The sequence below is a fragment of the Pecten maximus genome, chromosome 11 (genome assembly GCF_902652985.1).
Source record: "Pecten maximus chromosome 11, xPecMax1.1, whole genome shotgun sequence".
NCBI classification, from domain to species: domain Eukaryota; kingdom Metazoa; phylum Mollusca; class Bivalvia; order Pectinida; family Pectinidae; genus Pecten; species Pecten maximus.
In genome coordinates this window covers 14,426,924-14,454,073 of record NC_047025.1, presented here as the reverse complement: position 1 = coordinate 14,454,073, position 27,150 = coordinate 14,426,924, and the positions used below count along the sequence as shown (strand labels likewise).

Below are 27,150 nucleotides of genomic sequence, written 5' to 3'. Positions count from 1 at the left end.
ATGGTGTTACTTTTCTGTTGGCAAGAAGGAAATTTTAGTGAATTTTTAGTTTACTTATTCTGCCGACAATTAAAGTAGCAAAAGTAAGATTTATGATTACGCTTAATTCTTGTTTCATTTCTCAGACAAAAAATTTTAGTTAAAAGATTGTATCAGCAGATCATTGAGTCAAAAATCTTGTAACAAGCTTTTATACTGCAAATGTTCTAATTTTGATATTCTCAAATTTTCACACCTCACCCAGTTATACCAAATTAGCATGATGAAGAATTGTGACCGATATTATTTTTTTATATAGAAATAATATATCAAAAATGTAATTAGTGGAAACATTATTTACCACATTGCTTCGAATGCAAAAAGAATTAAAATAAGATTACTGCTAAAAATATGTACATTTACAGTATTGTGAACCCGTCCTCTTTTTCTATAAAAAAGATTTGTGATGGACTTGATGCTTGTTAGACAGAATACGGTAACGTTTCAGAATATATTTGAACTCCAGTGTATACGGTTCAGTAAACCATGGTAAATATGTTGTTGTTACAGTTGTGGACAGTGGCTTTGTGAAGTTAGTAGCCTATAACCCTAAAACTGGCATAGGTAAGCTTTCTGAATTGTAATTCATTGCTAATAGATATTTCAGTAGTATTCATATGCAGCATGCCCCATTACTTTATCCTGTCAGGGGTAAAGTGTACCCCTCCTCTGAAAATTGGAGGGATACAAACATCAATCGAGGGGTACTAGCAAAAATTCACGTATCAAGGTTATTTGTACGTATTTAGCCATCACATTACAGTTGTAATTATAAAAATGTTAATAAAGTTTGATTGAATTGAATATAGAAAAATATTGACTCTTAAGAAGTTTTGATGTGACCATTTTTTATTAGCAATTTTAGGTATATGGCCCATTTGGTTAATATATGTTTTACAAAGATGAATCGACTCGTTTTCCCCTCAAATCTTAAATTATCTTATAAATCAATTCTGCTTAATTTTCAATTGATCTGATATCGATGACTGGAACATTTTCTCCTCATAAAATCATATTTTCTTCAGAAAATGTTGTTTCTTAAATGATTCTTAACTCATGTTTTTTGTTTTTAATCTGTTTTTATTGTGTGCATGCTGAGTGTACCCTTGACATCAAACATTTGTGCTGGCATGATAGTTTTGTTACATGAACCCCGTAGTACAGTTGCATGTAATGGGGCTAATATTGTTTTGGCATAAAATGTTGCATTAAATCTAGCATTGACTGATGATATGTAGAAGAAATAGAAAAAATAGCTGTCTATATTACAACAACATGGTACATGCTTTTCCTTCCAGAATCGTTAGTGATTATTCCTGTGTCACAGGCCTCAGCCAATCAGAGGGCTGGACGGGCTGGAAGAGTGCGTGCTGGGAAGGCCTTCAGACTATATACAGGTAAACCCTACAGATTACATTGTGTATAGTTATGTAGGTAGACTATATACAGGTAAACCCTGTAGATTACATTGTGTTTAGTTATGTAGGTAGACTACAGTGCAGACCGTAGGAATGAACACAAAGTCACCATGTGCCGGCGTTTGATTTTCTATTCAAGGGGTAAATCACAGCGACCGATCACCCTAAATCCCTATCAGGGATCATGAAAACGGCGTCATCGCGATCCCCGGTGGTAATGTGTTCATCAAAATCCGCGGTGATCGTTTCTCCGCGAAACATCAAAGCAATTTGTCCGCCGCGAATCCTGATGATGCAGCCCCGGAGGGCCACGATTACATTCAGCCCTTGGTTTTACCTGTGGTGGTGTGGCTCTCAGTTGACCATTATCGACCCTTATCGTTGTACGTGTACCGATTTTTTTACCGCTAGCAGTCGAGACGATTGGTAGATTTTGTGACTTACATGCAAGTGTCCTATCCCTAATGTAAGACTCGAATTCGAAGTGATACGGTTCTCCGTGACGATCATGGGTATAACTAAATAAAAAAAAACATCTGGATACCGTATAGTGAGTCTACGAAATTCCCTTAACGTCTCAATTGCTGCTGTTGATAAATGATGTGGTTTAAATGATCTGCAATTCAATACTTGTATATAGGCCTATGCATTTAATCACTACTGATTTAGCTGACCTGTTTATAGATGGCGCTTTGTGCATGACCTCAGATGCCATGACCTCGGAGAGGCCACATAAGGGGCTCGTTATTTAGTGAAAGATCTCGGACTTATTTTTACGTGATCTAGCAAAGTCCTTAATTGCATAATTTAGTCATCACATATATCTGAAGTATATAGCTAGTAAGATGTCTGTTTGAGAAATTGATCCATATACGTGTACGACCTGTGACGGATGAGAAGACGATAAACATTGATAAGATCATTACTTGTCCTCGCGGGGACATAATGTATGTTTTTTGTTTCGTAATTGTTTGAAGAAAACCAAATTTTATCCTGAATACTATAGCTTATAATTATTTCGTCTGACTTTTTGTAGCGGGTTTCATACATAGACTGTACAATTATTTAAACATTTCGTAGTTTAAATACACGACTTAAAGACGTTGTGTGTTTTCTTACTATCATTATTTATGTTGATATATATGCTACTTGCAGTTTACAGGGACGATTCCGGGGTGGCTAATAGCATAGACATACACTTGGGCGCATTCAAATTACCTGTAGATATAGAAATCCATGCTCATATTTTCGAAACTATATATATAGTAGTTAATCAACTTCATTATTTCATTAACAGCCAAATTGTCACAGCAAAATCATTATGCGAGGTCTCTTTTTTTTTCTATTACATGCATGATTGAAATCTATGTGTGTATACTATAAATGTTGTGTATATTGTTAAATGGAAATTGTCAAATAAATATTGTTTGAAATACATAGACTACAGAATGATGTGTATGTATAGTCCGATGTGCCCTCTTTATTGTGAGAAAACAATACATTGGTGTATGTAATAAAGAAATCTATAAAATACATTTTAACATATTTCAATTAATTATAAGCATAACATGGGGATCTTTCCCGTCCCTTTTATTTTGGAAGCAAAACAAAATAACGTACTAACAATACAGACGTCACCATTACGATCAAGACCTAACGTCCAAACAATGTGAACTATTTCGTCCTTTCTCTATCTACAGACCAGTCTATTTTACGTCCAACGAAGCCTGATGATAGATCATGTAATTTGAAATTGTCCATTGAACTGGTAGGTAACAAAGGAGTTCCAGAAGAAAATATTTACCTTCTGTGAAGAGAATGTCGGAGAAGAGTATATAATAGATATATTATATCATTATCGTGGTTTTGTTTTACCGCAATCATTGAAAATTCGCTAGGAAATCATATATTCCAAATCGTTACCGTTTAAAACCAAATGAAATCAAACTGAATGATCTATTAAACGGTCATACTTATAAATGAGTTATAAATGGTGTATCATTATTTTCTAGAAAAAAATCTCTTTATCGCGTAATATAATCATAATTGAAGTTAGTGAAAGCGATATATATTAATTCTCTATACACAGAACAATTACATGCCGTGTAATTACCGTTATAGAAATGTTTTCACCAACTGTTAACACCTGTCAATCACATATCTTAATTACAATAGAGAGTATACCTGTTTCGCAATGACCCCATCGGACCCCTATGGTTTTTTTACCTGAGGGGAGTATATGTTGTTATCCAGAAGGATGTTAGGCTGTAGTTGGTCCATGTCTACTACCTGTATCTCACATCTTACCGTAGGATTTTTTTTTTAAATAAATAAATGAAATTACACGTTTTAAATCGCAACAATTAGTGTTCGTGTATTATCTCAATAATTAATAACAAATACACGGGATAACAGCTACCGTAATTATTTAAGTAAATATAAACTAAATATTGTGAAATTATACCCTTATGTTTTGGGCGACACTCTCATAAATCCTAGCGTAAGACTTTTTTACAGAGAATTAATTAGACAATAGATTGCTGGGATACCTGCATCGAATGGGGTGGACAGTTTACCTGATGACACACCATAATCAGGCACAGCCTACTATAGCTCCGCCCACATACTCTCAGATTTGTTGCCACATGTGTGATTGACATGTCTAGATGATTTTTACAAAGGACATCGTCGAAGTTTTAATCGTTTGCTGATGTCACTGCACGTTATTGAAATTAATGTAAAGGCTATAAACAGACATATAGATTCGCTTGTTACCGTACATGTACATTGATTGATATATTTAATCAGAAGACAGTTACCTGTACAATAGCAAACTCGTAGAGACTCGGCAAAAGTCAGACACCGCAGATCGTCAGTACCGACCGCAGTGCAATTTAATTAGGGTGCATGTGATTATTTATTTATTACCATATTTCGTTCAATTAACGCATTAAAATCGGACACATTGTTGACTTGAACATTACAATAAGCAGACATCTGTCTCCGGCCGTATCTTCATCTGTGTACCATTGTCGTGGTCATTTATTTGCTACATAAAATACTGTGTTATCGAACATAAACATAATATGTCGTTACTAAAACCAAAGACATATTATATGTCTCTGCTAAAACATATATATCATGTGGCATAAAACTTAGTTGTTGCTAGCCACATCGTCATTCACAATATAAAAGTGGTACGCATTCAGATATTTTCATTTATATTTATAACGTACCCTCATGTGAGCCCACAGGCGCTTGCATAGAAAATATTACTTTCAATTTTTGTTTGATATGACAGTGGTATGTTTAATCTGTTAGCGCCTGTGGTAGGACTGTGATCTAAAGTTTTCTGACTGCAGTTCAAAGGAACCTTGCAACTTACCTGTGATAAACGGTGACGAGTACACAACTATATTCACACATGTTCCTAATAATTTGATAGTTATGTAATTGTCTGCAGCTAATTTCAGGTATCAAACGTCATTTTTTCAGCGGTATTATCAAGCAGTTAAAGTAACCATTTAGGAACACAAAATGTCAAACTTTTCAGGAAAATCAAAACCGAGAATAATATGCATAGAAAGAAAAAAAATACTGGGAGAAAGATCCTATGGTCGGTTAATTTATGTACATGTCTGTGATATTTAAATAAGACACACTAAAAAATACCGAAGACGAGTTTAAAGTTCTTTATTCGAGGTACGGACAAAAAGTTTTCAGATTGTAAATACCAAGTATACATCATGTATGTATATTTACTATATCTTCATCCAATACACACACATGTATGAATACGTGTGCCTGTTCACTCGTCTATACATATACAACACGTATCATTCAAAAGCAACTTAATCCAAAATGCTCAATTTTTTATACTCTCTTCTTTATCACATTTTTGAATTGAATATTCTTGTATTTTGTACCATCATGTGACTATGTTATTATTCATTGTTTTGTTAATTTTACGGGAGAAGTCGTTTATAAGTTGGTAAAATTTGCTGACTAATCCCTTTGTCATTTCTGTATATCAATAAAATATGTTTTAACTTAAACTACAACACGTGTACAGTGGACCCGCGATAATCCGGACGCCGATAGTCCGGACAACTCACAGTCCGGACGGAAATGCACGGGAACGGATTTCCGTAACGTTATTTGTACTCACGAGTCCGGAAATTTGGATTCCGATTCCGGAAACCCATTTTGGGAACGGAGCGTACTTTTCATTAGTAAATTTCCCTCAATAATCCGGACGATTTCTTCACCACGAGGAGAAAAAAATGTCGGGGCAAGTCACCCGTGTCGACAGCTGTACAGACTATCACTTGACACTGTGCGTAGTCATAGCGACCGCTGCTAGGTCATAGCCCCGGGTGTTTACCTGTGTTACAATGTGTAGCTTTTGTTTTTATAACGGTACATTGCTTTTTCTCTACGACCTAAATGTTACAGTATTAAAGGATTTTATAGTATAGCCTGGTCTTGCTTTTATCAACTTGACGTACAATATCTATGATAGTTATTTTACAGACGGCAACTTTTATAGGAACACATATTGCTATTTCGTAGTTAGCAAGAATTTATGCACAAACATACAGTGCGTGATACGATAATTAATCAATCTCAAATACATGTAATAAATTTATGATCGGTAATTAACATCATTAACGCTTGTATTGGGTAAACACGGATATCGGCTTGTAACACCGTTAGGTGAAACTCATTGAAAGATGCATGCTATTAATTACATACACATTTACGTATTAAGCAGTGATCACAAGAACTGGGTTGATTACACACAAATTAGTCAATAGTCGTCTGATACTTAATCAATTATGTAAGCGTCACATTGTTAAGTGAATACGGGTTTAATAATCATCGGACATCTTGGGTAGTTCTCGCTAGTGTCCCGTACTTTTAAATAGATAGCTTGGGGTTTCTGGTACGTAAAAATCATAAAAAAAACATGGACTGATGGTAAGTTGTAAAATCCGGATCTTTTATTATATACATATATACCCTTACACATAGTGATATGTGATTATATGCATGTATATAACAATTAATTTACTATTTACATCATAAACAATATCCTATCATAGATTTGTGCTGGAATTGCACATACAGACAATTCAACTACTAATAAAAGTAATACAACATATGTATGAGAAACATTATATGACTATACATAATTATTGGTTATTAAGCCATTCTAATTTTCTCTTCCTTGCAAATTTAATATATTTAGCAAGATTTGAGATATAAGTTCTATTATTTCTTGTTAACAGCTCTATTAATTTGAACATGCTAGATTTTCATACAATTATGAGATTTAATGCATTTCTTTCGTAATTAATACAAATAAGGACAATTTAAGATGAGATGAAATTGAATGGAGTGAAAATAGCCTTCATAGCGTAATTGACTTAATTACGTGGTGGTCTTAAAGTGTACCCGTAACGATTTGCTATTTCAAGTTTAAATGTGATTTAGGATGAAACTAAAAATGCTGAAAGGTCGACTGTTACAGCGACTTTAGTTTTAGAGTAATTGCGATTTTTCTCTAACCTAGAGCCGTTGACTACGTTTCGGTGACCTCTGACCTGTGACGTCAGAGGTTTAATGGGATCAGAGCCGTCATATAGGAAATATATATAGAAACAAACGTGAACACGTGCCTGCAATTAATGCGAATGAGACAACAATAATGAAAGTACTGAATAAACTTTTTGACTTATATTTGTGAGTTAGTTAATAACAAATGTTACCGAAACCAGGGGCATATAATTTTCTATTATAACGTGCCATATACAACATGTAACATCTTATTAATTTTCTATTATACCGGGCCAAATACAACGTGTATCATCTTACTCATTTTCTAATATAACAGGTCGTATATAACATGTAAAATTTGAATAATTTTCTATTTTAACGGGTCGCTGTAACATGTATGGCATTTGAATAATGGGTCGTTTACAACGACTTACATCATATAGCCTTTATTATGAGGGCATTTCCGGGTTGTTACATACCAATATTGATTTCGGTTATAATACTTCTAGTAATAGAAATTTAAAATACAATTCATACACGATGTGAAATAAAAGTTAAAAAATTGGAATTTTTATTAGCCAAAACAGCAATAGATATGTTGCAAATACACTTGAAGATACCGTTATTTGTGATTTTCGGAAAGATTCATAGAGTAAATTTTCAACAACGTGGGTTTATGAATGAGGTAACTTAGGTTAATCATTCTATAGACAAACCTTTAAGATACATTTTTTTCGCTTGAAAGGAAAACGAAACCCACTGAATTCCAAAAATAATATGTTTGATTTCAACAACTTAAAAATGCTATCCCTATAGTAACACGCAATTCTTAATAAAATTCAAGCTCAATTTACGTACAACATGTAAAAGTATATCTTCGGAACTTTTTTGAAGTACATAGAAACCAAACGCGAGAACTCACAAGTATTATCGGCGTGTGCCGATTAGAACACCAGACACCTGTAGTGCAGTGACAGGTGTGACGAGCTTGTGGACCATAATTTCACACTTGGTAATTGTTTAGCGGTTATACTAAGCCACTCAATTCGTAATTCTCCGAACATGTTTCTAATCTTCTAAAGTCCTGTTTTAAGTGAAGATATGACTTGTGACACACGAATGGAAAGTAAAACCACAATGATCTCGATCACTTCACAATAATGACACAATAACAAAAAAAAATTTTTAATGATAATAAAAAATAAATAAATAAAATTTGAAAAATTCATACACGAAAATTATTGCGAGTTAATAAGTTTTAGTATTAATTATGATTAATCACGATGAACTAAATTGTATGTTTTCTATATATATATAAAAAACGGAGCGAAAATGATGGTTTTAGTAAGAACCTATACTATGTACCTGTACATAAAGTATCAATTATATTATAATTGTTGCAAATCACTTTTATTTAATTTCACTGACAACGATCGTATACAAATTATATCTTTCTCAAGAATGTAATCGTCCGTTATCCCCGAGACCATGACATGTAAAATACCCTCGGGATAAAATCTGTATATGTAGAAGTTTGTTGCAGGCTCCAACACTGGTATTCATACGTGAGAGATTTAGTCTATTGTAGATCATGAAGATTATAATATATTACTTTCTGAATTAAGTGTTCTTCATGACTTGAAGCGGGTTTTGTATAGAATATAATGCTTAGATTTTATCTCGGCACTCGGCCAACCGATTTTGATGTGGTTCGCGACATCATTCATTGGTTTTTACAAAAAATAACATGTTTGAATATCGTTTTTTTGTTCTTGGTACACTTTAACACCGAGTTTCACCACGTCAGCATTTGAACACCAAGAACTTTAACTCTGTACATGTACCACTTGTGATATATACTGAAATGACTAAAGTTTTATATACATGTATGACTAAAAAAAAAACCCACATTTTATGTTAAATATTTTATTAGAAAATGTTTTTAGATAATGCAATGAACTTTCAAAATACATGTCAAATACAATTGATGTAATTCATATATATTCATAAATATATATGATCTCTAGCAATATAGTCTTTGGAAAAAACATTTGATTGTGTCACATGGATTCTAAAATAAAGAAATGCTTTAACAGCTTAATATTTAAATCACACGCTTCAGAAAAAAATATACGTTGAAATTTTATTGTTATCACATGAAATAATCAGCAAATATGTTTTTTATCTTCTAAAAACCACCGTACTGTCTTCTTAAATAATGTTAAATAAATATAATGTTTATTATCAAAAATACCAAAGAAACTGTTGATGTAATACCATGTACTGACTTTCGTATGCGTGAAGTATCACTATCGAAATGGAGATCATTTACAAATCGTGTGCTTTTAACATGCATCTTATTGCCGTACTCAACAAGACAAACACCGTAACATGAATTAAATAACTTCCACAATTCCAATGATCGATGGTAAAATTATGGATTGATATACATGTATTTAACTCGTTATGGTCATAAACGTGATAAAACTAACTTTCTGATAGCAAAACTTTAAAAGAATAGTTATCATTTATTTGAAAATATATTTATCTGTAAAAGATTGATGCATAGTAATAACAAGACATTTCGTAACTGTCTTGTAAATCTTACCTGTGCACGGAGAATGACTTGTCAATCATTCTTATCAACCAATGAAATACGCGCAAAGCCTTTCCGCGGCGTTTGATTGACAGCAACAATGCTCACTGAGGTGTGACGAACTTCAGTGTCATCTGCTTTGTATAAGGTGACTTGTCAATCTAACCGATGAAATTCGTACAAGTATTAAGATTTTATAAAAATCATTGAAATCACATTTTTGATAGAAACAGTAACCATAAAATAGGCCAGAGTGAAAAAAAAAATACTCAGTGACATGATATTAATGTGAAGACATGAAACTGCCGGTACATTTAACACCCATATTATATGGATGCCCTAAGATACGATATATTGCAGGTTTTTGACTATGCAACCAGTATCATTACACATAATTAGTGTTATTCCCACTTTTGATCAGTTTCATATGTGGAATTAGCCAGAGTTTCTATTGGCCTCGTCTGGCACACTACGATATGAAAACGTGGAATTCTCCGAGAGCTGACAATAAAATCGGGAATGACATAACACTTACATATATGGATAAATGAGATATTTATTTACCCCAGTATACCCATTTAGTCCCATCTAGGTGTTTTATTCAGTCCTTATAGACCCTCGCTTTACGCTAGTCAATATTTCATTCTGGATTCGACGCCATGTTGCTAACTATACATTGTAGGTCGCGGTCGGCCTAATTACCTAATCCATGTGCGATGCTACAACTTTTATTTCTATAGATTTTACCGCTTATAATTAAGAAATTATGAATTTTTGAATTTAATATAACAGGTTTTGTGAAATAATAAGCTTAGTTTTCTTGATTTAAATTACGTTAGAAGAAAAAGACAATAAATTATATGTGGTCTTTTCGGTCCATTGCGTTCCGATTCGGCTGGTTAGTCGTACTGTCACTTACAAAATGGCAGGTCAACAGCGTGAAATTTTGACTAGCGTAAAGCAAGGGTCTATACTGACGGAATAAAACCTCTAGGTGGGACTAAATGGGTGTTCTGGGGGTAAATACATATCTCATTTATCCATATTGGTAAGATACGTGTGATTTCACACCGGTTTTACTGTATTTACACCTTACATCTTAGCGACACCAAACGGTGACGGAAAATTCCATGTTTTCATAGAGTAGTGCGTTCTGGCCCTACAGCAGACATGAAAATTATATCCTTACTTGGATGAAAGTTGTTCGAAATGTTCATCAATCCGTGATTCTTACATCTACTACACAAGAAATAACTTCCATCAAATCTACTTTCTTTTACCGGTCAGCGACACACAGCGGAATCTTTACAGTTCTTTATATCTAAATATACTACACATTATCTATGTCCCCTCTAGACTACGACTATAGTGACAAAATAAAATAAAATATCACATATTTTCAAGCTAAGTAAAACTGATGTTTAATTCTACGGCATTTATAAGAGCTGGAAACAATTAAAACCAATGGTAAATGTAAAGTTTCAATTACGTTATACCGTACGTCCCTGGTCACATCGATCATAGCGTTGATAGGTATCAGTTATATACATGTAGTTAGCCTACTCCATATCGATCCATATTACAGGTAAATTTTATCGCATGAGTAAGCACCGATAGTCCTGCTGATCCACTGTGATTCTCTGTGATCCTCAGTGTCTCGATCGCGGAGGTTCACCGCGGCACGCTTGGTCACCGCGATCTTTGATGATTTAACTCCGGTGATTGATTGGCATAATTGGTCTATCACTAGGAAACACGGTGATTATTTCTCCATGTACACTCGTCACCATAAATCGCGGTGTGGGGGGTAGAAGTATTAAAAGCTACGGTCCTTACTGTATATACAGGTAAACCCTGTAGATTACATTGTGTATAGTTATGTAGGTAGACTATATACAGGTAAACCCTGTAGATTACATTGTGTATAGTTATGTAGGTAGACTATATACAGGTAAACCCTGTAGATTACATTGTGTATAGTTATGTAGGTAGACTATATACAGGTAAACCCTGTAGATTACATTGTGTATAGTTATGTAGGTAGACTATATACAGGTAAACCCTGTAGATTACATTGTGTATAGTTATGTAGGTAGACTATATACAGGTAAACCCTGTAGATTACATTGTGTATAGTTATGTAGGTAGACTATATACAGGTAAACCCTGTAGATTACATTGTGTATAGTTATGTAGGTAGACTATATACAGGTAAACCCTGTAGATTACATTGTGTATAGTTATGTAGGTAGACTATATACAGGTAAACCCTACAGATTACATTGTGTATAGTTATGTAGGTAGACTATATACAGGTAAACCCTGCAGATTACATTGTGTATAGTTATGTAGGTAAAACACGGATAAGTCAAAGCTGAGGGGACCAAGTAAAATATCTTACTTATTTGGTAGTTTACCTGACTGTGTTTTAAGCTCACCTGCACAAAGGGCAAGTGAGCTTATGCCGTGGCGTGGCCAGCCGTCTGGTGTAAACTTTTCCATTTAAACAACTTCTTCCAGGTCACAGAGGTCAAATAGGCTAAAAATTCTTCTCCAAGAGTCCCAGGAAGTTGATATTGGATCTGTAGCATGCTTGGGTGAAGGGCTACCAAGATTGTTCAAATGAATGACCTTGACCTTCATTCAAAGTCACAAGTGTCAAATAGGCTAAAATATTTTAAACAAATTCTTCTCAATAACCAAGAGCCTGATGGAGTTGATATTGGGTCTGTAGCATGCTGGGGTGAAGGGCTACCACGTTTGTTCAAATGAATGACCTTGACTTACATTTAAGGTCACTAGGGTCAAATAGGCTAAAATATTTTTATGACATATTTTCAATAGCCTGCAGGTCCAGAGACCTTATATTTGACTTGTAGCATGCTTGGATGAAGGCTAGAAAGTAGTGTGGGGATTGGTTGAAATTTTCTGATCGATCATCACTTGTGTGTAGCCAATCGATGATCAATTAAAATCTGTATTTCCAAATGTATCTTTTGTATTCATGTCTCAATATTTTGTGTAATGCTTGTAACATCAATTTAAGTATCTACTTAACTGGTATACCTATACCATCTTCCTGTGTGTCGGTTTAATATTTGTTTATTACACAAAAAGTGAAGGCCACAGTGAAGGTATTTGTCATTAATTCCAACCATGACTATATATGGTTCATTAACAAACCATTTTTGATTGTCTTTCCTATCTTCTTTCAATCAAACTTTTTTGTATTTGCCTTCTAAGCTTAATATAGGATACAATATATGGTAAAAGACTTGAGTAACAGAATTAGATTATATTCTTCAATATAATTATACATGTATAATCGTTTACTATATTCATTTTTGATACCTGCAGAAAAAGCTTATGATGACCTGCCAAAAGCCACAGTTCCAGAGATGCAGCGGAGTGATCTGGCTCCAGTCGTACTACAGATGAAAGCTCTTGGTGTGGGCAATGTCCTGCGTTTTAACTTCCTGTCTGCGCCGCCAGCTCAGAACATGGTTCGAGGTCTGGAGCTGCTGTATGCCTTGGGTGGTAGGTATTACATGTATAATACATGATACAGCGTTAAATCATGCTGTAATTTTATATTTACAGCTATGGATTGGTAGGCTGTAATGAGGTATTGTATATACTATTTATAGCAGTGGATGTCTGAAATGATTAACTTGAAATCCTGCTTCAGAATTCGGGGTCAGAATTAAAACTTAATTATAATAGTAAAATAAATGAATGAATTCTACATTGCTCATAATTTGTAATAGTGTAACTTTTTACCAAGAATATCTATGACTTTGCTGTGTAATGGGAGGGAGAAGGAAGCATGAATATTGTGTTACTGTGGCGTTCATTCTGTTTACAGCTATGGACGACAATGGCATGCTAACTTCACCATTAGGACTGCAAATGGCAGAATTCCCGCTGTCTCCAATGTTTGCTAAAATGCTACTGGTATCAGGTAAGTTAGCTTGTTATATACTGCGGTCCTCTTTTTGCTGTTTGGTCTAGAATAACTCTGTGGTGCTGAATTTTCCTGACTTTTCAAAAATGACAATGCAATTTTAAGAGAACATGGCTGAAATATCCAACTCTTGCCCCTGAGCAATTGTTATTAATTTTGATTTTTTCGTTTTAATTTTGAGGTAGATCGAAAAATCATGTTGTTGCAGCCCTCGGATATCATAGGCAGACAAGGTTTGAGATTGTCTTCTTCAGTCATCATTACATATTATTAATAAGTACCGTTTGTGCACTAAATATACGTGGCCTTGTTACCTTCCCAGGAGAGTACCAGTGTTCAGTGGAGGCGATCGCTGTGGCGGCCATGACACAGATACAGAATGTGTTTGTGACCCCTTCTGGTCAGAGGAACACCTCGGTAAGTCACAAACACAGAAAGCTTGAAAGTACAGAGAATTTGAATAAAATTGGAAAGGCTGCCGTTTATAGGCTTTCAAGGAAGTTATTCACAGAAAGTAGTGAAAATAAATATTCTGAAACAAGGTCAAAAAATATTTCAATGAAAATATAATTGGGTGCTCCAGTTGTGCAGTGTTAATGTGCCTGCCTTGTACCCAAGTGACAGGAATTTGATTCTCAGATCATGACATGAAAAGGTATGGGGGTCACTTGCCCAACAAAAATGGAGATTTTCTCTGGGTTCTCGGGTTTCCTCCCACAGTTAGGCCCTTCAGGTGCTAATCCATCGGGGCCAAAAACAGTAATTAGTAAAAGATGATATAGCTTAATTTGCAATAGTTCAATAATAAAATAATAAATACAACTCTGATAACTCATAGAATACATACAGGTATTGATGGTAAAAAATGAAAGTAAAATAAACTTGGTTACCTCAAGTATTAAGTATGACTCGAACATACTTCTTGGCTTCATTTATTCCAAATGATCAAGGTTTGACTGTATATCATTGTGAATACAGGTATTAGAAGATCACATTATATTATATATGATCTTTGATTGACAGGACAAGATGAAACGGAAATTTTCGGTAGATGAAGGAGACCATGTGACACTAGTGAACGTTCTTGCTGCTTTCCTCAAGGTTAGTCAGATTGACCGTAGATTTATATGGCAGCTGTTGTCTGTGACTTGTCTGGTTTATCACCCTGTGAGTAGCCAGGGTGACATTGGTGACATGTCCATGAAGTGACACTTACGGTACTGGTCTTCATCTCCTTGTACTATTTCAAGGATCTGCTTGCGTATTGTAAATCCATCATTTTGTTGATATTTTGCCCTCCTTTTGTTAATTTTATCAATTTTCAGTTAGAGGTATGGTTTTGTGAACATATTGGTATTAAACTTTTGTTCTTTATGTGGTGATATAATAACTCATTTTTATTACAGTTTTGACAAAGTCCAATTAACCTATTGTGATGTCCTTTTTTCTGGCGGCATTCGTCGTGCATTGTTCGTCGTAAACAATTGACATTTTCAGCTTCTTCTCAATAACCAACAAGCTTAGGAACCTGATATTGGGTGTAGCATGCTGAGATGAAAGGCTACTAAGTTTGTCAAAATGGATGACCTTGACTTTCATTCAAGGTTACAGGGGTCAAATATGCTAAAATCTTTAAGCAACTTCTTCTTATTAAGCAAGTGGCCCAGAGAACTGATATTGGGCATATAGCATGCTGGTGTGAAGGGATACCAAGTTTGTTCAAATGGATGACCTTGAATGACGGTACAAATATGCTAAAATCTTTAAAGAACTTCTTATTTAATGAGAGGTCCAGAGAACTGATATCTGGCCTATAGCATGCTGGCGTGGAGGGCTATCAAGATTGGTCTAATGAATGACCTTAACTTTCATTCCCATACTGTTGCACATACTGTTTTTTTGTTAAAGGGGATAAATATGTCTAAATATGACAGAAATTTCTACAATGGCTTGATTGTTTGGTGAATAATTAAAAAAAAATGTACTTCAACTTGAAAGGGGTGATCGGGTTGCCTTTCAACTAGTATAGGCTGCCGGGGTTTACTTCCCTGATCAGATATGAAAAGATGTGGGGGTCACCTGTTCTCTGAGTACTTTGGTTTCCTCTCTCAGCAAGAGCCCTTCTGTACTTCCATCCCTGTCAACAAGAGTGATTAATGTAAGTTGGTAGATTTAGTTTTATATATAGATATCACTATATATCAGCGTCAGTGTGGCGGCGTCCCTTAATTTTAGGCTGATCAAATTCAAACTTAATACACAATTGCTTGCTTTGGATTGCTTTTCAGGTCCAAAGGTCAAAAGTCAAGGTCACTGTTGCTAAAAAAAAGAAAAATTGTTTCTGTGTGATAACTCCAGTTTCTTTTGGGTTTGTCTTACTCAATTTTAATGCAGATATTCCTTACCACAAGTTCTTGCTTGGGATTGTTATTTAGGTCCATAAAACAAAGGTCAAGGTCACCGATACTAGAAATAAAAAAAAAATCTGTGTGTGATAACTCTTGTAATCTTCCAACTATCTGCGTAGGTGACACATCTTCTTACGTGGATCTCTTGTTCCTCTAGGATCGCATCCACACCAATTTTCAAGAACCTGTGTTTAAGCTGATACTACACCACCGAAAGCATAACAGTTTTACCAATTTGTTACCCATTTAGTCTACCACTGCACCCTGACATTTGGTTACATAATCCAGCGAAAATTTCTGAAATGGAGATAACCTTTCAGAAAAGACTAACGATTTAGCAAAGGGCTGAAAACAAGTTGTACTTAATTCATTTGATATGGAGATTTAATGCCTGAGCGATTAAATCCCAAAGAGACTAGACGAGAAAACTTTCAAAAATATTAAAATTGGCTTGAAATTCTGTAACATCTTAAATGACACATTAGCTTGTTTTTTTTCAATTAGATGAGTTCAGCGATTTTTGTGTTTTCTTAATTTTAGTCTTTGTTGTTTCGAGTGTAAATACATCGATCATTTTGACATTGATTGCATGGTATTTCAGAGTTGTAATCAAACTCTCAAGTATTATATTAACAGAATGTTATTGCATATCTGGAACATTATTAGATATCCTGGATTGAGTAATTTATTCAATATTATGTCACATAATGTGTTTGATATATTGTTATTTCAAAGATATGAATAACTTGACAAAAGTTTTAAATTCTAAGATTTGAAAATCTGCCCCAATATAACGTATGTATCAATATGATACTTGATCTTCTGTTACAGTATGGCAGTAATAAGAAATGGTGCCATGAATATTTATTAAACTACAAAGGCCTGACCCGCGCTGTGCAGATTCGTGACCAGCTTACACGACTCCTCACTAGATTTAACATTCCCATCATATCCTGTGAAGGTAGGCAACTTTTGTATTCCTACAGTTATATTGTTGTTCTGTTTCAGCAAGAGTTACCTTTCCTTCTACGTCCACTATTTATATAGGGATTGGATTTCACTTTTATGTTAACCATGCTTTTATGGAGCAATTCCTCTAAGAATATATTCTATGGGGGGGCGCGCGCTAGCGCCCCATTTAGAATATATTCTTAGAGGAATTGCTCCATAAAAGCATGGTTAACATAAAAGTGAAATCCAATCCCTATATTTACACTTACGGATGTTGTTTCTATAAGTCTTTGTGATTACAATATTTTTTCTTTGTAAATAAAAAAAATCATATAAAAGTCGGACACAGTGGGAGGAGTCAATTATTAGAACAGCCAATGGTGACGCTTCACAACAAATTGAGACTTTTTTTCCGCGTTAAACAATAGTTCTGTTTTTTATTATGATATTAACATAAATAACAAAAACATTTTGATAGATTATCATATTTAATATTGTCAAACATGTTATTTTTATACATTTAACAATGGTAAACAAACCCTTTGTAACTTAAATTGTAAATGTAAACAAAGCCATGTGCTTGGCGAAAGTAGTTCCTGTACCCTGTCATATTTTCATACGCAAGTTCCATGCAAGAATGGTAAACAAATCGGTCTGGTATTGTTATATAGTGACAAAACTTTGCAAGTGTAAATATATGCATATAATGTACATAAACTGATCAAGATGGAAATTGAACCCATTTTACATTGAGGATGTCATATATAGGGGACATATTGAAATTCTGCCAATTTCAGAACATCTCTTATATACCTTTTCATTCATACAAACCTGAATATGACTATGGGTCGATACCAAAAGTGAACTTTATAATTGTGGTGGAACTCGAGGACAATGTTGTCACAGTATCAACAGTATCAATACACAACTATTGGCCAAAACGTGTTCCTAAACTTCCCTACCAGCCCCGGTCGACCAAAGTACAGTGAAGATGCCAATGAATGCCTGGTCCAGTAATAAGCCTGTAGGATTTGTATTAAGTCATTTTCTTTGAAATAATGATAATTAATGACATACCATATCCAACAGTAAGCCTGGGGGGGCCAACACAATGTAGGGAAAGCAGCAGTTTGATAACAACTCACTTTGTTACTAGACAGCTTTTATCCCTCACGACGAAGTCGAGGCGGGGACATGGCGTTCTGTTCATATGTTCATCCGTTCATGTCATAATGTTCATTTTTTGACACCGTTCCAGCGACTGCATTTTCAAATAGATTTTGATCAAACTTCATACATTGGTCAAGTATCAGAATACCTTGAATGAGTCTATTTCAGGATGTCAAGGTGAAGGTCACATTGGCTATTTATAGAAAGTCTTAGTTATCCCCCTTGACACTTCAATTTAATAAAAACAGATTATGATCAAACTAATCATGTTGTTCAAGTATGAGAAGACCTCGAATAATTTCATGTTGGCATGCGAGGGGATTTGAAGTCTTCGCAATGCTTTGTTTTCATAGGTTTCTCTTTTCATGCTTTCTATTGTAAGATTAATCTCTTTATAATGATAACATGGAATTTGCCTCATCAGCTGTATGTTGTAACTTTCATACAAAAACTTGATTGCTTTTGAATAGAGGTAAAATTACAGCCCTATAGACAGCTGAGGAGATTAGGTGTTCATGTGGCAATAAATCAATCAAAATCAATGCTTTTTTAACCATGAAACAGTCAAGACTGGTGTGAAGAAAAAAAAACATTTGGGGAAAATCCAGTAAACATCTTAAAAGAAAATCCCCTGTCTCATGCTATTTTATAATGTCAAAAATGATTTAGTTAGCGTCAATTTCGCACCATGTTAATTCCTGATCTCTGGAAATAAAACGGGAGGTATTTGAGTTTGGTTGATCAGAGTTAGTTTAACACACTGGGGAGTGTAAACACACTGGGGAGTGTTGAGATTATAGTCTGGTAATGACAGTACAGGTGTGTAGGCTCGCAGGTAATGTAATCTACTAACGAGCAAATCTGGGTCGGCTAATATACGAAGAGTTTAAACCAATTACATTATAGACCTGTTTTATTTCACTCTGGAATCGAATCTATGCATCTCATTGGATAGTAGATGTAGGTCACATGGAGACTGAATAATGAATTTCTATGATCGGCAGCACACATGGTGTTTTAGACTGTGTGTGGGTCACTGATGTTATTATGAGAGCTTAATTACGGTGAGATTTTGATTGGCTGAAAAAGATGTTTATTACATATTTTTGCCTGTAACATTTAAAGAGTTACCTAACCTTTTATTCTGTATTTTACCTAATAAGTGCACTGTGTACTTACCAAAACACAAAAGGAGTGTGCTTATTAATAAAAGCAACATAAATGAACACTTTTCTTTATGAAATCTGTGTAGAAAAAAATATGTTTTATTTTTATTTACATACCTGTATGTAGGGGAAAACAATCCTGAGTCTTGGGATAAAATACTGAAGATTATATTGGCAGATCAGTTAGGGAAGGAATCTTTTGTGTGTTTTATTAAAGAATTAAGATGGAGTGCACTTGAAAGTGGAAGTGCGCTAATTATTAGGTTGATTACCGTTTATAAAACAATGACTTTGGTAAGTAATCAATTGAAAGGATATGAATTGTTCAGTTTATACTCGTTATGTTACCTGAATGATATATAATACAGAGAATCATGATATAGATATAATCTGTACATCTACTACCTAAGTCAAAGAAAAGTACTCTGTCAGCTGAGTGACAGCTCAGACCACACCTTCAAGCCACACAGACCCATTCCTTTTTAAATATATATATTACCAAAAATCTGTGATTCGTCTGTTTTGTTGGAAAAATTTCTAAATGAAATAAAACTTTTATTTAGTTTGTTTTACTGTCATTATCAACTAAATATTGAGGATTTATTCACATGAAGTTTCATGAGCTTTGACTCTGCATGACCCACTATTTTTCTCTAGACTGACGGTAACTGACTGGGCAAGGAGATGTACTTATGTAAAGATTTTCTTTGATGTCTATTGTATAATTAACTACGGAATTCTGAAGATCTTTCACACATAGTTTATATTTCAACTTAATCCAAATGGATCCAAGATTCTCCGATCATCAATTAACCTTCCCTGATCGGGATCATGTTTGTGTTTTTTGTTTGTCTGTGAATGTCTGTGAACAACTCTCTAAATCTTTTTTGAAATTTTTAGGCGTCTAAAATATCTTGGATAATTTATACTTTTATTCCTCGTACCAATTTGTAATGAAATTAATTACACACCGCTAAAGCGGAGTCCTGCGTCTGTGATGATGATGAGAAGAAATCTATAGCGGACACATCTCAAGCCAATGGCTGTATCTTTTTATTGATTTTATAATTAATAATTTTGTTTTACTGATAAAGATTGGAATGTTTTGATGATACATGTGGTTTCATCAACATTAGACATTGAACTGAATCTGTGGTATAGGTCAAATCATGTGGACTAGCTATATATAACAAATTTGAACTTTTGTGAAAGAAAGAAAGAAAGGAAAGAATATAAGACTCTTTCATATGTGCATATGTAGGATAGGGATATTCCACCCGAGGGGTCACAAAATGTGGTGAAACCCGAGGCTTGCCGAGGGTTTTAACACATTTTGTGATCCCGATATATGTGCATATGTAGGATAGGGATATTCCACCCGAGGGGTCACAAAATGTGGTGAAACCCGAGGCTTGCCGAGGGTTTTACCACATTTTGTGATCCCGAGGGTGGAATATCCCTATCCTACATACACACATAATGAAAGAGTCTTTTTCTCTCATATCATTACCGAATTTCTGGCGAAAGTGTCCCTCAGCCATCCATTTTCTTCAATTTTTTAATTTCTTTATTTGACGTTTTTACTAAATATACTTGTGATATTCTGAAAGATCATACCCTATTTTGACAAACTATGTTTGCACACAAATTTCATTCATTTTGTGGTTAAGTGATGAAGGAATGAACAATTCGCCGATAAAAATTACCGTAACTTAACTGACTTTTACGTGGCCGTGATCAAATTGTCAACATCCGAGCAAAAGAAGTTCTATCAACAATACTGAAAGCCAACGCTGAAATGAGTTTTCCAACTTCACATATAATTTGATTTGCACCTCGACATATTTGATCATTTCACAGAACACACTGTACTTTTAAATGTCAAGTCAATTTTTTTTTTATAAAATACTACGTCACTGCATGACGTCACGACTGTCATTGGAATTCCATTCATAGTTCAAGGATATTGAGAGTGATGTCGATCTCGATCGCCATGACGCGGCGATGTTTCGTGGCTGGTAATTTTAAATTCACTGTGATTTTGGCAACTTCGTGTGTGAACCAGCGAACAGTGACTCCATACGAGTATTCGATCTTTTCTGTGACATAGGATTATATGTGTTTAACCGGTTGTCTTGATGGAATGACGAAGGTAGGTCAGTCGATAGGCTAACGATGATCATATTGAAAGGCTAGGATGGCAGTTAGTTTTCATGGTTACTCTACACAAATATAGACTCTGAGTTACAATTAAAATAAATATTTTTATATGAACATCGAAGGGTGTCATTTTTACCGAATGTTCGTTCATTTAAGAGCCAATTCCCAACTTCCAAATACACAGGTTACTGAGTAGGCCTAACAGTTACTGACAGTACAGTACAGTAAACAAATGTTCCAGGGCCCCCTGCTGACGCAAACGGAACCGTTTCATAGGTTGTGACGTTTGACATTTTCTTTTTTCTTTTTTTTATGTATGGCTTTTATTTTACTTCCTGTCATTGCTAGGTGATTCTGTATGTTTGCATGTTTTTAATGACAAATGACAAATCTGTCGGGTAGGCAAGTCTGTATTGTACTGTAACTGTTACAACAGGCCTGTAGGCGTAGTCTGTTTGTTACAGTAACGGAGTTATATGTTCGCTCAGATGAAATGTCTAATCGTTTAACCGTGTAGCCCTATTGATTTACTGCTGATATGATATATATTTATCTAAGAATGTATGTATTTTTATAGTTGAGTCCAACGTTTCAAAACCGACACCGACGATAAGGACTGTCGGATGTGAACACAAGCAGACGACGTTGTGAGAGTTGTCCCCCTTGAACGCAGATTAATCCGCGCGCGTGAAATGCTATGTAAGATAGATTTATCTTACATAGCTATCTTACATGGGCAAACTCTGTCCAACATGGCGAGATATGAGAGAGAGAAAGAAAGAAACTACATTCATAATTATAAAAGAAAGAAAATGAAAACAGAAAAAATAGAACTATACACAGTTTTTAGGGAACAGGATATAGTATTCAAGCTCATCAGGTTAAAATATTGCTTCTTGAATAAGATACTTAGAATCTACTGACTGACTTTTAATAAGCCTCTCACAGTACCTTACTTCGTCTCCCAAATGTTCCGGAAAGACAGAAATCTTGGCCAACCCTGTTAACTCTGTTTACAGTATATTTCATTTTTTTTTTAGGTCATCTGACCCGAAGGGTCAGGATGACCTATAGTCATCATGTTTCGTCCGTCGTCGTGCGCCGTCCGCCGTGTGTAAACTTTTCACATTTCAAACTTCTTCTCAAGTTCCACCAGTGGGATTGAGCTGAAACTTGCCTGAAATGATGCTGGGATGGTCCCGACCAAGTGTTGTTATTTTTCGGGTCAGTCTGAAATCCAAGATGGCCACCACAGCCGCCATTTTGAAAACACATTTGAAACTTCTTCTCGAGTTCCACCAGTGCTATTGAGCTGAAACTTGCCTGAAATGATCCTGAGATGATCCCGACCAAGTGTTGTTATTTTTCAGGTCGGTCAGATATTCAAGAAGGCCGCCATAGCAACCATCTTGAAAAAGACATTTTAAACTTCTTCTCCAGTTCCACTGGTGCCATTGAGTTGGAAATTGTTGAGGATGTTAAGGAGGGAGAGCCAACAAAGTGTTGTTATTTTTCGGCTTCGTAAAAACTTTGACATTGCAGCCACGTCGGCCATTTTGTAACATGATTGCGCAATCACGGTTCTTCTGAACAACACCTATTTGAAACTTCTTCTCAAATTCCACCAGTGGGATTCAGTTCTTACTTACCAAAAATGATCCTGAGATGGTCCTGACCAAGTGTTGTTATTTTTCAGGTCAGTCAGTAATCCAAGATGGCCACCATGGCAACCATCTTGAAAAACACATTTTAAACTTCTTCTCCAGTTCCACTGGTGCCATTGAGCTGGAAACTGGTGAGGATGTTAAGGAAAGATAGTCACCAAAGTGTTGTTATTTTTTGGCTTTGTAAAAACTTTGACATGGCAGCTAAGGTGACCACGCATGTGGGTTAATGTTGCATTTATAATTAAAAAGAACAAAAAACGTCATGTTTTAATATAAATTCAATATTTAATGATTTCCCGGTTAGTTCTGTGTGTTTTCTTGATCGGATTTTAATGTTAGGTGTCCAACGTCTTTATCGTGATGTTTTCGTCGTTCCTCGTGTTCTCGCGTGGTCACGTGACCGGCACGAAGGACTACATTAACACTTGGTCGGTAAATATGGCCAGAGCACCCGACCAACGTATTTTGTCGAACAAACAAATATGATACACTTATTCATCGTGCTAAGAAACCGAGAAAAAGTGCTGTACATTCTTCTATTTATTCAAGTATGGTTACATAACGGCGTTATAAACTGGTGTTAATTGAAGAAGTGCCGATTAATTGACTACTTTTTAAGTAATTTTGACGATGTTTGTCATTTTCTTAAGAATGTACAGCACTTTTCGTTCTTCTCATACAATTACCTTCACGCTCTTACCTGTTTCATAAGTATTGATTTAGGGTAGTCGGGTGCTCTAGGACGATTCATAGAGCAAGTGTTAATGTTCATTCTCCAATATTGGAACTCTTCAGTGTTTTAAGTATTGAAATCGGCATATAGAAACGAACAAACGTTAATAAACGAATGCACCGGATCGTAATTAATTCAATTAATTATTTACAGATGATTTCCAAAGACATAAGGTATAGTTAGACGTTTTCGGCTGTACATGCAAGTTTGTAAATTCGTCACTGTGATAAAACCACCGTCCTCGTCGTTGCCATGACAGCCGATCGAAGCTCCGATCACGATTGCACTGTCAAAGTGAAAGTTGAAGTATTTTTCGCAACATGCCATTTAAACTTAAAATTACATTCACACCTCATATTGATTGGGGTTGTTTAATCATACCTGATCAATTGAATTGTAAGAAAACTAACAAAAACACTAAAAAGCACAGAATGAAGCCTTCGTGTCAGGCAGTGCAGACACAACGCGGGATCTGTAAACAATGTGACGTCATTGGAATGTACAAGTTGCAACAATGTACAACAATGTATTGTTTACATGAATACACTAATGAGCAACAAAACAGGACGCAACATTAACCCACATGCGCATTTTGTAACATGATTACGCAATCATGGTTTTCCTGAACTATTTGAAACTTCTTCTCAAATTCCACCAGGGGGATTCGGCTCTAACATACCAGAAATGATCTTCAGGTGATCCTGGCCAAGTGTTGTTATTTATGGGTCAGTCAGAAATCCAAGATGGCCACCATGGCAACCATCTTGAAAAACACATTTTAAACTTCTTCTCCAGTTCCACTGGTGCGATTGAGCTTGAAATTGGTGAAGATGTTAAGGAAGCAGAGCCAACAAAGTGTTGTTATTTTTTTGCCTCTGCCATGATTGCGCAATCATGGTTTTCCTGAACAACACCTATTTCAAACTTTTTTCAAATTCCACCATTGGGATTCAGCTCTTACTTACCAGAAATGATCCTGAGATAGTCTTGATCAAGTGCTATTTTTCGTGTTTATCCAAATTCCAAAATGGCCATCATGGCCAACAGTGCCACTATACCTGCTACAGAGAATACATACTACAATAGTATAATGTTCTTTAATTTAGAGTCAGATGACCGTTAAGGCCCTTGGGCCTCTTGTTTTTTTAAATCTTCACGTTTTTATTTCCAATATAATATTTTTAGAATTAAGAATTAGTTATTATAATTTGTTCATAAGTAATTCCCCATTTCGGAAAGATAAAATTGATCTCGACCCTGTGTTACAAGACTTCAATGAGTTGGCCCCCGGACGACAGTTCTAGTTTTATGTAGGTTTTTGTCTGTTTTTACCCTGTCTATATTGCATTTATATGCGAAATGAAATATAAAAGTGCAAGTGGGGTTATACCTACATATCATGATGTTGTCTGTGACAACTTATTTTAACTGGATTTGATTTATACTATTGATGTTTAATGTGCATGATCTATATACCGGAGTGAGAGCCGGGATAGCTCAGTCAGTTTAGAGCGCCGGCCATGTAACCTCAGGTGAAGATCCAAGGTGCGTGGTTCAATGCTCCCTCCTGGTGTTGGTTTGTGTTTCTTGGGGAGCTCAGAGAATGGGCTGGTCTGTGTTGACAAGGTTTTGTCCTTGGGTAAGACACTTTACCCTTATTGCTCTGGATGGCATGTGACAGGCCTCCCATAAGTTGTCCAGTGAAGTAATTACCAACTACTACAAGGAGACCCCGCCTCAAAAAGGCCATGGCTGTTCGCAGGGTTGATGAACCCAGCAAAACAAACAAATCTAAAGGCGTTGTTTAGAGGGTCTTGTTGAAAATAGTGAACATGCTGTTTAAGTCCCTGCCATATATTATATACAGTGGACCCTCGATAATCCGGACGCCGATAGTCCAGAAAACTCGCAGTCCAGACGGAAATGCATGGGAACAGATTTCCGTAACGTTATTTGTACTCACCAGTCCGGAAATTCGGATTCCGATTCCGGAACCCCATTTTGGGAACGGAAAGTACTTTTCATTAGAAAATTTCCCGCAATAATCCGGACGATTTTTTTCACCATGTGGAGGGGAAAATGTTGGGGCAAGTCACTCGTGTCGACAGCTGTACAGCCTATCGCTTGACACTGTGCGTAGTCATAGCGACCACTGCCTGGTCATAGCCCCGGGTTTTTACCTATGTTGCAATGTAGCTCTGTTTTTATAACGGTACATTGCTTTTCTTTACGACCTAAATGCTACATTATTAAAGGATTTTAAGCACAGTATAGACTGGTCTTGCTTTTATCAACTTCATGTCCAATATCTATTATAGTTATTTTACATTAAAAGGAACACATATTGCTATTTCGTAGTTAGCAAGAATTCTTGCACTAACATACAGTACATGATACAATAATTAATCAATCTCAAATGCATGTAATAAATTTATGATCGGTAAATAACATCATTAACACTTTGAACACTAAAGGGGTGCGGTTACATTTGTATTGGGTAAACAAGGATATCAATCGGCTTTTAACACCGTTACATGTAACGGAAAAAATAAAACAACTTTCACTTTACATGCACGTTCTTTTAAAAACATTGTTTATTTTTTAGTTTCCACAAAATAAAACAAAACAAGAATCATATCAGAAACATAAGTATATTTATTATTTAAAAAGACTGACAATTAGACGTGTTTATGAAATGGAAATATGTCATTAAAACATCCCACATTGTATATAGTCAAGGGAGATAACTCTTACACAACAATTTTTTAGACCTGGTAGATGAAACTCGGCAGTCCGGAAAACTCATAATCCGGACGGTTTCGGCTGGGAACGAAGGTGTTCGGATTATCGAGGGTCCACTGTACACATATAAACTGCACTGTATCAATACAATAAAGATCATATTAGCACTTAAAGCATTAAAAAATTCCCATTGTGAATTGCCACAAATTTCCTGAAGATAATTTGGTTGCCATGGCTATACCTGATGTCAAACACCAGGTGATGAACGGCCTTGTGTTATCAGTAGCATCTGTCACCATCCTTAAGTCTAGTAAACATTTTATTACATTGATCTTTAATTTCAAAACACTTTGATGAATCAGAGGTTGATTGGAGATCAACAGGTCATTGAACGTAATCAATATAGTTTATTTATTTAACTGTATTATGTGCACCAGGTTGCGTATAATGATTTTAATTTTACAGAACATAAACTGATAATATTAGTGATGAATAACTGAAAAATATAGGAGTTACATTTATATATTTTTTATTATCTTGAAAAGGTCACAGCTATATCATTTCAAATCTTGCTTTG

The 27,150-nt window shown here is 35.3% G+C and overlaps 1 protein-coding gene across 2 annotated transcripts in view; it reads left to right on the top strand.

Moving 5' to 3' along the window:
• Positions 1–27,150, top strand: part of LOC117337388 (probable ATP-dependent RNA helicase DHX35) — a 192,164-nt gene that overhangs the window by 11,467 nt on the left and 153,547 nt on the right. For both annotated transcript variants that reach the window (XR_004534805.1, XM_033898361.1), the window contains exons 15-21: positions 550–603; positions 1,338–1,436; positions 12,970–13,149; positions 13,478–13,573; positions 13,899–13,993; positions 14,600–14,677; positions 16,816–16,945. Coding sequence is in view for 1 of the 2 variants with exons in the window: in XM_033898361.1 (XP_033754252.1) it covers positions 550–603; positions 1,338–1,436; positions 12,970–13,149; positions 13,478–13,573; positions 13,899–13,993; positions 14,600–14,677; positions 16,816–16,945 (732 nt within the window). In the remaining variant the exon portion in view is untranslated. The remainder of the gene's footprint in view (positions 1–549; positions 604–1,337; positions 1,437–12,969; positions 13,150–13,477; positions 13,574–13,898; positions 13,994–14,599; positions 14,678–16,815; positions 16,946–27,150) is intronic.